Source organism: Lissotriton vulgaris, chromosome 11 (genome assembly GCF_964263255.1).
Source record: "Lissotriton vulgaris chromosome 11, aLisVul1.2, whole genome shotgun sequence".
Taxonomy (NCBI): Eukaryota; Metazoa; Chordata; class Amphibia; order Caudata; family Salamandridae; genus Lissotriton; species Lissotriton vulgaris.
The window spans coordinates 638,101,424-638,114,380 of record NC_141699.1 but is presented as its reverse complement, the minus strand read 5'-3'; the positions used below and the strand labels follow the sequence as shown (position 1 = coordinate 638,114,380).

Genomic DNA, 12,957 nt, shown 5'->3' with positions numbered 1-12,957 from the left:
CCCTTAAACCAAAATATTAACTGTCTCTGATTATGGGATTTGGACATCATTAAGTCTGCTACATACACAGAGAAATGTCACTGTTTGTGCCATATACATTATAGCACTGAGTTCCTCTTTGTAAATAAAAGAGAAATTTCCCTTGAGATTGTACCCAGTACAAATGACCCCTTACTATTTGTTTAAGGTTTAGCAGAAGTCCAATTAATAAAACTTCAAGACTGTTGGAAGAACTCACACTTGCATGTGGAACCCTCTTGAGTGGGACTAAGCGGTTTACTGTAAGGACCATTGTTGTTTGGTTCGGAAACACTATCTTTTAAATGTCTCCTTTACAAGAAATTCAGCAATACAGTATTAATCCCAATAAGTTATTGCACCTTGCACCTATGGTTGTCAAGAAATGCTGAGGCCAGGCATAGCATATCCAACTTTATTTAGCTCATTTATATGTTTGCTACCTCCGCTTTATTGAGTGGACAGTTGTAAGTGAAGAATAGCAAACGAGGAAATGAAGGCTTCCAAAAACATACATTTTTTCCCAAAAGAATACTGTGAGCCAAAGAGCTCTACATTGGCAACTATAAAGATCACAGTGCAAAAACCCTATAAAAGTGTTCCGCTTGTTATTCAACTATAGGAGCTAGCACCTTCTAGTTTTGCTGTGTATGTATGAAGTTTAAATTACTAGTTTTACCTACTTGTAAATACAGACCTATTCCCCTAACTAGTAATACCTTTGGCAGGGAACTTAGTTAGATGGGTGTTTTTACTGAGATTCTAGCCCACCAATCCCCCTCCAGGAGTGATCACTAATTGCCCAACTTTGTTACCCAGGAACATTCAAGTAAGTGTTCAAAGAGAAGATTGGCTAGATATAGATGCAATCCTTTCCAAGGGAATGTGCAGAGTGGGGCTACATATGCCTGGTATGATGAATGTGTGCTTCACGGCAGAGGACATTTTATGATGAAAAGCTTATGATATCGGCAAACAAATTCAACTCAATCTCTTCTTCTTTCACAAACTGAAAAACGAATAACATGGCAATAATATTGTCAAATCCTTCTACTGCATGCATTTAAGACACTTACCATGTGAACAGTAAAATGATCTTGACGATTTAGCATTGGCAGAAAGTAGGACCAGGCAGTGTTCTTACCACGTTTGGCAAAGTCAAAGAAAATTTTAACACGTTCATGGTTCTCCTAAAAGATAGGCAGAAAAGGATATTTTGTTACATACATTTTGAACAGAGACACTAAACATAGAGTAACCAGACAGAGCAAAAAAGACACTCAACGTAACTAATCTATTAACAGATATTATGGCGGAGCAGGTAGGGGCACATCATTTATAAGCAACAAATAGACAACATACCATCAAAGAAGCCATCAAAATGCAAGAAGAGAAAAATATTTTTTCAAAAATCCATGTGCATTTTAACTGGAGATAGCACTGTTTGGTACCAAAGTGGTTTTTGAAATTAAAACATTTAGGGCTGGAAAACTAAGTCTCAAAGTCAGCCCCTACTGGCAAAGGGGCCAACCCTCCGCAGATTAATTTGTTTATCAGGCACCCCAAGGGAGCGAAAATGTATGGAAAGCATTTTTTTGTGTTGGTGCCAGGGGGCTTTGTGCCTCCTCCTGGGTACATAAATCCAAATGAAGGACACAAGCCTGTCACAGGAACACATGAGAACTGTGACCATATGAAGTCAAATGTACTATCAATGTGCTCTTTGCATGCCTTGGTCTATTCTGGTCTTATATAAATGACAGACATACTTGTTTTCCCATTCCACCACCAAAAAAATCAGTTTTTTCTAGACGTTAGCTAGTTTCTTGGTTCCTTCCAGGGGGATCAAGAAACCCTAGGGACCATTAGGAACTCCAACATGACAAACAAACTGACAATGTCAATAGGTCTAGCTTTAATGTGGTAGTGAATCACAATATTTGCAGAGTAGTATTTGGAGACCACAGAGTCTCAGCTCCTGCATCCCGAAATCAGCTACCAGGGCGGGATCAGCATGCAATCAGCAGGCTGTCGGGCTCTGAATGAGAGATCAGTACTTCTGCAGTGTCAGTACTCTCGGAGTTGAAGATTAGCTGAATGCTCAGTTGCATCAGTGTCACAGCCACATGGGTGGCACAAACCTTTGGTCTAAGGAGAATGCGGGAAAGTGAAGACATCTAACACATGGAGAGACAATTGAGCTGTGGGCTGAAGTGCAGGGTGATTTAAGAGAAGTGTGGGGAGACCCTTGGTGGGTGGACAGTCTGGTGCCCCCTCCCTCACTGAAAACATCTGTCAAACACCTGGGCATCTCGTTGGATGACTCCCTCAGCTTGAGAAGCAAGTTACTACTCTGGCCGGTACGTGGAGGATTAAAACCGATTATTGGCCTATTTCAACCTCATATTTGTTGGATTATTATTTAACCTCATTTTAGCTCACCAGGACTACTGTAACATTCTGCATCTAGGCAATAAAAATAAAAAATATCAATCTTAAAGAGGCTACAGTCAGTCCAATATGCGGTGGCTAGAGTATTGTTTTCCCTCCCTAAGTTTTGTCTTGCTCGGGGCATCTTCATAGACTCCATTGGCTCCCTATTGAGACACACATTCAGTTTTAAGCCCTTAGTATGGCATATAAGATGATGAATATATCAGGTGCTCCCATCCTGTCTGATCTAATGCAACCTTATCTTCCTAAGAGAGCAATTCGCTCAGCCGACCTCAACCTGGCGACAACTCCACATTTCCAGAGAAAAAGATCTGGTGGCCACTCCTTTAGAGTTTTAGCTCTGGCCCTCTGGAACAGTCTGCCCCTCGAGCTAAGAAATATTCAGAGCCATCTTGATGTCAGGAAAAAGGCTCAAAATCTGGCTCTTTACTTATTCAAGGTTCTGTATCCTCTCTCCTTTCTCTCTGCAGGGTGACCTTTGCTTGTTTCGGTGGGTAGCGCTTAGAAGCCCCGGTGTTGGGGCAACTATTCGCTATACAAATTTTATTAAGATTAAATGTATAGTTCAGTAGTACAATCACTGTGTATGGGCATTTCACTAGGAATGTGCACATCCTTTGTATGCTGTGTGCACCGTTCAGCTGTGTGTGGCGAGTTAAAGGTAACAGCTGGGCATTCTGATCAGAAGATAATATCAAGAGAAATGTGTAGAGGACAGCAATTGGTAAACACTACATCATTAATGTGCTGTTTTCAGTGCAGTGCCGAATGTCAGGGCTAAACTAGGTGGTTCAGTACAGTGTTTTGAGGTTTAGTGGAATAGATACTTTTACCTGCAGCTATTCTATAAATTAATTATCAGGGGTACATTATCATATTGTCTGTGCGAGATTTATTATTTTTATTATGCATAGAAATAACTTCCACTAAAACACATGCTCTTATGACTACTGTCAAGAGGGAGTGGAAAGCATAATTTCAGTGAGGAAATTAACATTACTATTGGGGATAAGTCTATTTCAATATAGAGTAGATTATGTGCTGCATTTATTTAAATAAAAAATAAAAAAACAGTTTTGAATTCGAACTACCTTTGATGCAGAAACTTCTCTCTTTCAAGTGTCAATAGCCTAAGGACTGAGCAAGATTGAGCAATTTTGTCTAGGTAAACTTGCACTTGTAAACACTTAGGTTCAGTTGCTTAGCCTCACACAGTCTCCCTCGCCTGGAGGACAACCCACCATGCTGATGCTGGCTACGTTGCTCAATAACTGTGTATTTCCACTGTGGCAGGAGCCCAAAGGATCAGGATCACTATTAGAAACCAGAAAGAGGCGACAACAAGATAACACATGCAAAAACAACATACCTGTAGCATATCATCCACCATGGTAAGGATATATTGCACAGTTTGTTCCTTGGCGATGTGAGTCATCAAGTTAATGAAGGTTTTTGCACACTAAAATGAATTTTGAGATAATTAAGTTGTAAAGAACAATATTGATAACTGACTGACACAAAATAAAATACCTTGTGTAATATCTGCATTCACAAAGAAAGAATAATAGAAACCCCACAGTGGCCACTAGTTTTCTAACAAATTTGCACAATACCTACCCTCTGCATAGGAAAAACTAGTTATGTGTTCACAACATATCCAGAAGAACAGATATATTTTTGATTTTAATGTGGAGGTACTGCTCTGCAACTGGGTAATATTCTCAAAGTGGTGCTGCTAAAAAGAGGTTGACTGTCTCATAACGATGCTTAAGATCCAGTCCATTAAAAACTGAAAGCAGAACATGTGGTTTTGACTCAAAATTCTCCCTGGACAGATTCTAAAGCCAGATTGCTGCCTCCATTCACAGAAAGGTACAAGCCCTCTGACTGCTTAAGAGAGGATGGAAACAAAAGCCACCCAAGAAGGTCTACCTCAACACTTGCTTGGAAAATAACTAAGCCCAAACAAGTTGCTTTCTACTTAGCCCCAGCTGATGATACAGGCATGGCCATCAGGACTTTGCGAAGAAGGCGCCTCAATGAGTGGAGAAAGGACTGGTGATAAGTAGATAATATAAGCATAGGCTAAATATTCTCAATAAAACAGTGAACAAGTAGGCAGATTGGACTTCACTGAATGAAAACTTGAGCAGAATCGGTTTCTCATCCGCCTAATGTATGGTGTCCACAGAGTCAGAGGTGAAGGGGCACATGCTCTGTAATAGTGTTGGATGGTGAGAGTCCAGAAGGCAAGAAAAATACTCTAACCACAAAGGAATGCCATGAATATTTGTAAGTAAAGGAGGGGGGTTCAAAGCTATACGGTTGGACAAAGTCAATGATAAATTAACAGGTCTTTATACTAATTTCTCAGTTTTTCAATTATAGTGTACATTTATGGGGCGGAGCTCTTTCTCATTCCCCTGTAAAAGGGATGGACTCATTTAGAGTGGGGATGTGAATTAGGATTGATTATTTTTCCTCTCTATCTTACAAATGGTCATTTCAAAGAAACACAGTTCTTTCTAATAGCATAGGAAACTTGATTTTCATTTCTTTGCATTACATTTTCAAAGTGAAGAAGAGCTCTTTAAAGACCAGTCTGGGATTGTTTTCCTGTAAACATGCTCTATGTGTTTCATATATCAAGTCATTGCTTCGCAATTTTAAGCCTGATGTACTCAAAAGAAACAAAACACAAAGAATATCCTCACATGTCGATATATTTCAGCTGCATCCTTTTGAGCCTTTGTGGTGTGAATGTGTATGATGAGCTTTAAACAAATCAGTCTTCAATAATGGAGGAATAGCCACAGGAATTACAGCAGAAGGGGCAAAAAACAAAGCAAGGTGTTTCTGTACATTATCCCAAGTAAGCTAAAAAATATAGACCTGTACATGTGATAGGATAACTCATTACCTGACTACCCTCAGCAGTGAGCATCGCATGTCTCTCCTCTGAGCGTGAACTTTCAAACCTTTTAATAAATTCACAGTCTTCAGCTGAAATCATCTGACCCCTGAAAGACAAAAACAAAACACTAAATTGCCTATATCCTTACATCTCGACTACTTTTACAACACTCTCTATTGGGTATTCATTTGAAGAAGGTGCAAATAATCTTAGACTGCTAACAGATGCAACCATAAGCATTATTTATCATCAAAAGACAGCAGCACAAAAGTGAAGACAACTTCTCAAGTCAATACAGCAAAGTGCCTAAATATTCTAAAAGAAAAAACGAGTTAAACAAGTTACCTCTGCTTCTGCTAACGGGAATAGATCGGAGGTCGCAGTGTCATTGGGGACTTGTGTTTAGCTGGCATTTTCTACTGTCACTGAAAAAGAGATTCAAGACAGGAGCAACATCCCTTCCATCCTCGTCCAGCAGGTATCAAAGGATATCTGCAACAGGCATCCGGTCTTTCTTGTCCTGGATCACTATAGCGCTGAAGTGTCAATGGACCATGCATGGATTTTAAATTGGGATCTAGTGTGCCACTGCTATGCAAGACTAACCTAATCACTAAAGTAGTCTTACCCTTCTTAACCCACCTTTACTGCTAAGTGCAGTAGTTCCTCTTCTGTGCATGTTCCTAGTGACCCACAAATCCTCACAGAATCATTTGCAAATCAGAATTCAACATGATTAAACCCAGTCTTGTGGCTAAGGAGCTCTCTCCCCTTCTCCATCCATCACTAACCACTTCAGCCCAGTCGACTTGAACATTATTCCAGCACCTTCAGCAGTGTAAAGGGGGACAGTTTGCAGTTTATCTACTCATGAAAGATGATCGGTGATCACAGAGCTACTTGGCTACAAATGAACAGGTAATGAGTTTAGGTCAATCCATTCCTACCATCATGCCTGTGTACTTTGAACAGTCGCAGTGAATGATGGATTACGCTTTCATGCACCTCTATGCTGGAGCTTTTTTTTTTTTTTAAAACAAATAAAATAAAAAAATATTGATGTTATGTTGTTTAAACACATGTACCTCTTTGGACTATTTCAGAACCCATACACATTTTCAGAACATTCAGGGTTAGTGTACTGGTGCAAACCCCGCATTACTATCTCATTGCAGCATAAAGATATAGCAGAAACCGTGAAGACAATGCAATTTTTTTTTTTAACGAATGTGCAAAGTATTTTGCTGCATTTCTGAAACTGGAATACGAGGAATCCGTTGAATATTAAACTGAAATATAATAATGGACTAGCCCGATCTTGTATTGGAGGCGGCTCTGGAATACCCCAGAGCTCAAACATTATGCCGAGGGCTTTTTAGCGATGATCGAAGCCGATGTATTTCACAGGATAAAATGGTTAAAAGATCTTAGAACCATGTTATGTGTGCTTGGCCTCCAATTCCTATGGGATAACCCGTTAGGTGTACCTTTTCCTAGTAAAAAAACATTAAAGGAGCTATATTGGGACTATGTGGCCAAGCGGGATTGGAGAAAGACTGATGCCGGATCTATGACAGGTCGCTTCTTGGAAGCTAAAATCTCCCCTAACCAAGAACTTTATTGGGATAACATAACCAAGCCAGGGGACAGGAAGCTTCTATTTCAAATGAGGATAGGTGCTCTCCCTCTCAGGTCTCTAACTGGTAGGTGGAGGGGTTCATCTAATACTACCTGCCCCGCCTGTGGATCCCCAAAGGAAACTATTGGGCACTTTTTATTTTCTTGTCGAGCTTATGTCGTCCCAAGGCGAATTTGGCTAATACCTGTTTGTAAAAATGTAGGTACGGCTAGTGGCTTAGTAGCTTTGAGAATCATTTGCACTAGCACTTGCTTGCAACTCGCTATAGCAATAGCTTAATTTCTGGGGTGGGCATGGTCTATTAGGCAGAAAGCCATAGTCGAGAGACTGCCTATATAGGGACTGTTTTACTGAACTCATTGGATGTAGTGTGTCAATTTTAATCATATGTATTTTTCTTATGCTTCTTATTTATTGTAATTGATTCTTATCTGATCGAGGCAACTATTTAATGATGTTTTAAATTTATGTATGTATTGTGCTTTTATGAGAAATTCTCTAATAAAGCCTCTTTGAATTGAATTGAAATATAATAATGGACTTGCACATTAAAAAAAAGTTCTCTTTGATGTGAAGAGAATAACTCTAATGTGCATAGGGTTACCTCACAGTGGATCGCAATGTATTTTAGGAACGGGCACTTGTAAAAAATTCGGGGTCTAGGAAACTATTATTATTTTTGATTTTGTATGTGCTCTATATATGTATGGTGTATATATTTTTGTCTGATATAAAATTGGCAGAAAAAAGACCATTGGTCCTAACCTGATATGAATTAAGAAATAAAATATGGTTTTGACTGGGAATGAATAATGAATGTGATTTATTAAGAAATGCATAAGAATTAGAATGGGAAATTGATCCAATGTATAAGAGTAATTAAATGTACCCTATTTGGAGTGTTTTGGATATCTGTTCCTCCACATCATTTTGTTCTGTGTATACATTTATAGCCCAGAAAGTGTAGGATGATTTGGGCAAACCACTTATATGTGTGATGTGTATTTCTGAAACGGGCAGACAAATCCACAAACAAAGAAATGTTGCCAAGAATGTATAGAAACGAGAAATACCAAATGTGTGTGGTCTTCATACAGAATTTAGTCTGCACAACTTAATATGCAATATTAGCACGGAGCACTACATTGTGGCAGAATCGCCATTTATAGTGCACTCTCCATTTGATGACTTATACCAAACTCAGAACTAAATAAAAACTATGTTTAGTTAATTTGTACTTAATAAACAATAAATTGGAGCAATCAATCCCACAGCGTCATTGGATAGCTGGTAGAATGAGCAGAATATGAGGTATATCACATTTGTATAGCTTTTTTCCAAAAACACAGTCAGTCCTTCCAGTCACACTCATGCATGAAGATGTCCCAGCCAAGGGGTTGAGTGGATCCAACAGGCAGCACATGCCTGTTCAACACTCCTTTATAAGTTTCCATTATTAACAGATAGAAATATACAAAAAACGGTGTTCTTTGCTTGGACTTGAGTCACAGGAATCTCCCACACCCAGTGGAAAAGCACTAACTTGGGCAGGTTCTTCGATGGAGTGTTCTCTTTCAATTCCCAAGTAAATAATGTCTGCGTATCAGCTTTCCACCACTCCCTTCAACTAAGAGGGATTCTACTGCTATTTCACCAGATTTATGAATGTGGGGGTACCAGGCATGAGTGGGTTTGCAATGGACTGCTTTTGATGGGGAACTTCTATTAAAAATCTATACCATCTGTACAGTTTGTGGAAATGTATATTCTGGAAGGGTATTGTCAATTTGATTGCACTCAAATATTTCTCAACTTTTAAACGAGTCAGCAACAAATTCAGCTACAACTAAACACATGAGCACAGCTGTGTAACACACTAATTATAGAGTAAAAACCTCACACTGAAACATGCCTACCTGTCTACAATACAACTCACAATATCCAGGGCCACACTAGGGACCCTGAAAAGAACACCCTCAAGGTACTCGGAGGATGAGTATATTCTATATGTAACCAAGCTGTCCAATATTTACTAGGCCTAACACTTGAAGATTCCATGGTGCTTTGCAAGAACATTCAGAAGTAGCAGGATGTATAGTTTATTAAGTATTTATGTCCAATGGACCAGACCTGCAGATGGTATCTGTACAGTGATTATCAAATGTCAAAATAATACTGAAAGCTCAGATTCTTTTGCAAATTAAATGATATTCTATTTATATTTACAAACCAGCTGTATGGGGTCTGATAAAATGCGAGAATATAAACTTACTGGAGATATGACTGCCAGTTGACTTTGTTAGCACGCACTTCAGCTGCCTTCGCAGCAATGATGTTGGTTGGGACAGCAGCATCTACCGCCCCTCTGATGTCCATGTTTGCTAGATTTCCCACCTAAAATTGATTAAATGAAATATATCAAACAGATTGTGAGTATATGCATTTAGAAAATAAGTAAACAGGTTAACTTTCAATAAATGATTACTTTAAACAAGCCATCCTTCCTTCACACTCCTAAATCTCAAAATAAACCAAGGGAAGTTGTCGCTAAAGAGAGGATGACCGGTTTATTTCAGATCCATAATCTCCTCATACCATTACTTCTGAGCGATGACTTTACATTAACAAACAGATCAGTTATTAAATCACATTTAAATCGGATGGTCATTTTAGAAGCATTAAAAAAACAAAAATCCTAAATGGGGATTTGGTGGAGTTGACTCCCACCCAAAAAAAAGTGCATGTGATTGTGCACACAAGCTGTTTTGAGGGTTAGGGGTAGAATATGTGTAGGTGTACGTCCAAGTATTTTTTTAGGGTTAAGAAGTGTGCTACATATTTTTTCTAGTGGGGGGGATTTACACCCTTAAACATTCTGTAAAAAGCATTCTGTAATTCGTTTTAAGGTTCAATAGGATTTAAGGACTTATAAAATTAACAGTAAAAAAGAACAAGCATTGGCAAAGCCAATAGGTGTTGCCTATACAAGAGCTATTGGCTTTGGCAATGTGTTTCTGTGATATTGTACACCAGTGTGGCTGCTGTTCAGCAGGTCTAAAATTAAGTGGCGTGGAGTGGCATAGAATGGGTTTGTTGGAGTACAGTGTGGCAAAGCAGGGAGGGGAGTAGAAGGTCAAAGAGATGATTTGAGTTCAATGATTCACTGTTAGAGAGTGTCGTAGAGTGCAGTGGCGTAGAGTGGAGTGCATAGGAGTGGATTGGGGTAGTGGAGTGTATTGGAGTAGAGTGGGATAGTATGGATCGGATTGGGGTGTTGTAGGCTGGACAGGAGTGAGTGGATTGCATACAGGAGGGGTGTACTAGAGTGGGGTGAATTAGATTGAGTGGGATGGATTGGACTGGATTGGTGTGAACTGGTTTGTGTGGGGTGAAGTAGAGTGGGGTGGGATGGGCTAGGGTGGATTTTTTTATGTTGATTACAGTGGGGTGGGGTGGGTTGGATTCGAGTGGACAGGGTTTGCAGGTTACAGTCACAATAGTAATACATTTGTTGAGCGCACAGATCTTCACCACTGTTGCTATGTTGTTACAGCAATGACACAGCCGACACGTGTTTCGTCGCTTTTGCGACTTTTTAAGGCAGTTGGTAAGATGATACAACAAAGTTTCAATATTTTAGGATAATATCACTTGTTGGAAATACTTTATGACAACGTGGTATTTTCAATGTGCTCAACATATCACTTTATCCCTTCAAGGTCAAAAATTGTTGGAAAAATAAAAAAAATATGAGAGATGGAAAATAGTTCAGATGAACTCGGAAAACACCTATGTGTCCAAACAGTGTTTTTTATAAAAATGTGTTAAAAATTGTGCATACACGGTCACCGTGAGAGAAAGAAAAAACGAGTTAAAGTCTGGAAAAACAGAAAAGCCAACAGGCCCTGTAATACCTATTATCGGAAAAAAAACGCAAATGAAGGTAACAGTACCTTATAATGTATATAGTATTTTGTCTTTGATAGAATAAGGCCTTAGTATTGTTCCAAAGAAACGCGGAGTATGGATTAAGTTGTCCAAATTTCCGAGAAGATGTCGATTTGAGACACACTAGGAAAACACAAATATGAGCATTAGCTTTCCCCCTGTAAATATCCAATACGAGCAACCAAAAGCAAACGGTTGGCCAAGACTGATAATCGACTCTGTACCAATTCCCGTCAACATCATGCCCCTTAATGTAGACTTGCCCGGTGTATCTTAATCAACAACACTCTATTTATCTTGCATTTCAATATGGTCCGCTCGTGAAATTTAACACCTTGGCCACTACAAAAGTACATTTTTTAATAGTCCTTTCTCTAACATTTTCAAACGTAGTATCTTACTTGGAATAACCATCATATGTCTTTATCCTGCAAATTCAATTTCTCAATCACTTTCTTTTTTAAAAAGGCACCAAAGTTCACTTACTACAATAGTAGCGTATTTCAGGCTCCCAGCATAGAAAAAAAGTGATCGAAAGCTACAGCTGAACGCAACAATATCTCTAACTCAAGTATGATTAGGTGGTAGCTGAAATATAAAAAGTACAGCAGCTATAATAAACCGATAACACCTGAAGTTCCCTAATGCATACTTCAGCGTCACAACACGTCCCCAAACTGGCAGGAGGGCCGGTTCTCAGATGTCACTCACCTCAAACGGACATAATTCGGCTGACAGTAAGGCCAAATAGCGTTCGCCTTGCCGCGGGAATCGCCATTTAAATATATCAAGTTGCGGCGTCCTCGCCCGACGTACCACACATTTGTGGTGCATGCACGTGTGTAAGCAAGCTACTCCAGAACCCAAACAGGATTAGTGGGGAATTAGTATAGGAAAATGATTAAATTAATTTGAGCAATGACATGTAAGGCTGTTAGTTGGATTGAAAAGGATAGCGGAGGGATAGAAGAGGGAAGGGTCTAGAAAGTGTTTTTTGGAGATCGTAGCAGTAGGAGGAGGTTTGGGGTGGGTAAAGGGGAGTTGGAGGGGGGAAAGAGTCAGACAGTGGAGTGGACTGGGTGGGGTGGGTGGACTGGGGTGAGGTGGATTTGAGTGGGGTAGATTAGAGTGGGTTGGGTGAATTGGATTGAGTGGGTGGGTGGATTAGATGGGGTGGATTGGAGTGAGATGGACTGGAGTGGAATGAGGTGGATTGGATTTAGTGGGGTAGACTGGATTGAGTGGGATGGATTGGATTTTGTTGGATTAGTGAGTTGGATTAAAAGTTGAGTGGACTGGATTGGAGTTGACTGGAGTAGGCTGGGTTGGACTGGTGTGGGTTGGACTGGAGTGGGGTGGGTTGTATTGGACAGAGGTGGAATGGAGTGGGGTGGAATGGAGTGGGGTGCAGTGCAGTGGATTGAGGTGGTTTGGAGAGGGGTAGATTAAGGTGGAGTGGATTGGACTAGGGTGGATTAAAATTGATTCGATTGGAGTGGGATAGATTGGAGTGGGTGGACTGGAATGGAGTGGGATGGATTTGAGATGGTGAAATGGTTTGGGATGGAGGGGTGGGTTGAGTTGGATTGGAGATGGGAGAGTTTGTAAGAAAGTGAGTTTCTGTTGCAGCACCCCCCCCCCCACACACTTTTTGCCTGATACCTGATGCACTTTCTCCTTGGTGTATCCTGGGTCCCTGACAATCAGGTACCCAGGGCCTGTGTTCCTTCATCAAAAACTGTACTAAAGCCTAAACCCAATTGGCATCTCTGGCCACATGTCAGCCCCTAGTAAATGGTACCTAGGAACCCAGGGCATTGTGACCAGAGGAGACCCCTAAGGGCTGCAGCACTTATTGTGCCAGCCTTAGGGGCCCTGTACCCTGAAACACACACACTGCCTTTGCAGGCTGAGTGTCCTGGTGCAGAACTAAACCAAGAGTCGACATGGCACACATCCCTGTGTGCCATGCCCACAAACCCAC

The 12,957-nt window shown here is 40.3% G+C and overlaps 1 protein-coding gene across 2 annotated transcripts in view; it reads right to left on the bottom strand.

The window, feature by feature from the left end:
* ATP6V1H (ATPase H+ transporting V1 subunit H) overlaps positions 1 to 12,957 on the bottom strand; it is a 196,161-nt gene that overhangs the window by 139,010 nt on the left and 44,194 nt on the right. The window contains exons 2-6 of one of the 2 annotated variants that reach the window (XM_086943735.1): positions 10,979 to 11,096; positions 9,298 to 9,419; positions 5,393 to 5,492; positions 3,842 to 3,931; positions 1,095 to 1,208 (exon numbers count right to left, since the gene is read on the bottom strand). In XM_086943735.1, coding sequence (XP_086799861.1) covers positions 1,095 to 1,208; positions 3,842 to 3,931; positions 5,393 to 5,492; positions 9,298 to 9,401 — 408 coding nt within the window. In that variant the 5' untranslated portion in view covers positions 9,402 to 9,419; positions 10,979 to 11,096. The remainder of the gene's footprint in view (positions 1 to 1,094; positions 1,209 to 3,841; positions 3,932 to 5,392; positions 5,493 to 9,297; positions 9,420 to 10,978; positions 11,097 to 12,957) is intronic. The other variant, XM_086943734.1, reaches the window with a different exon arrangement.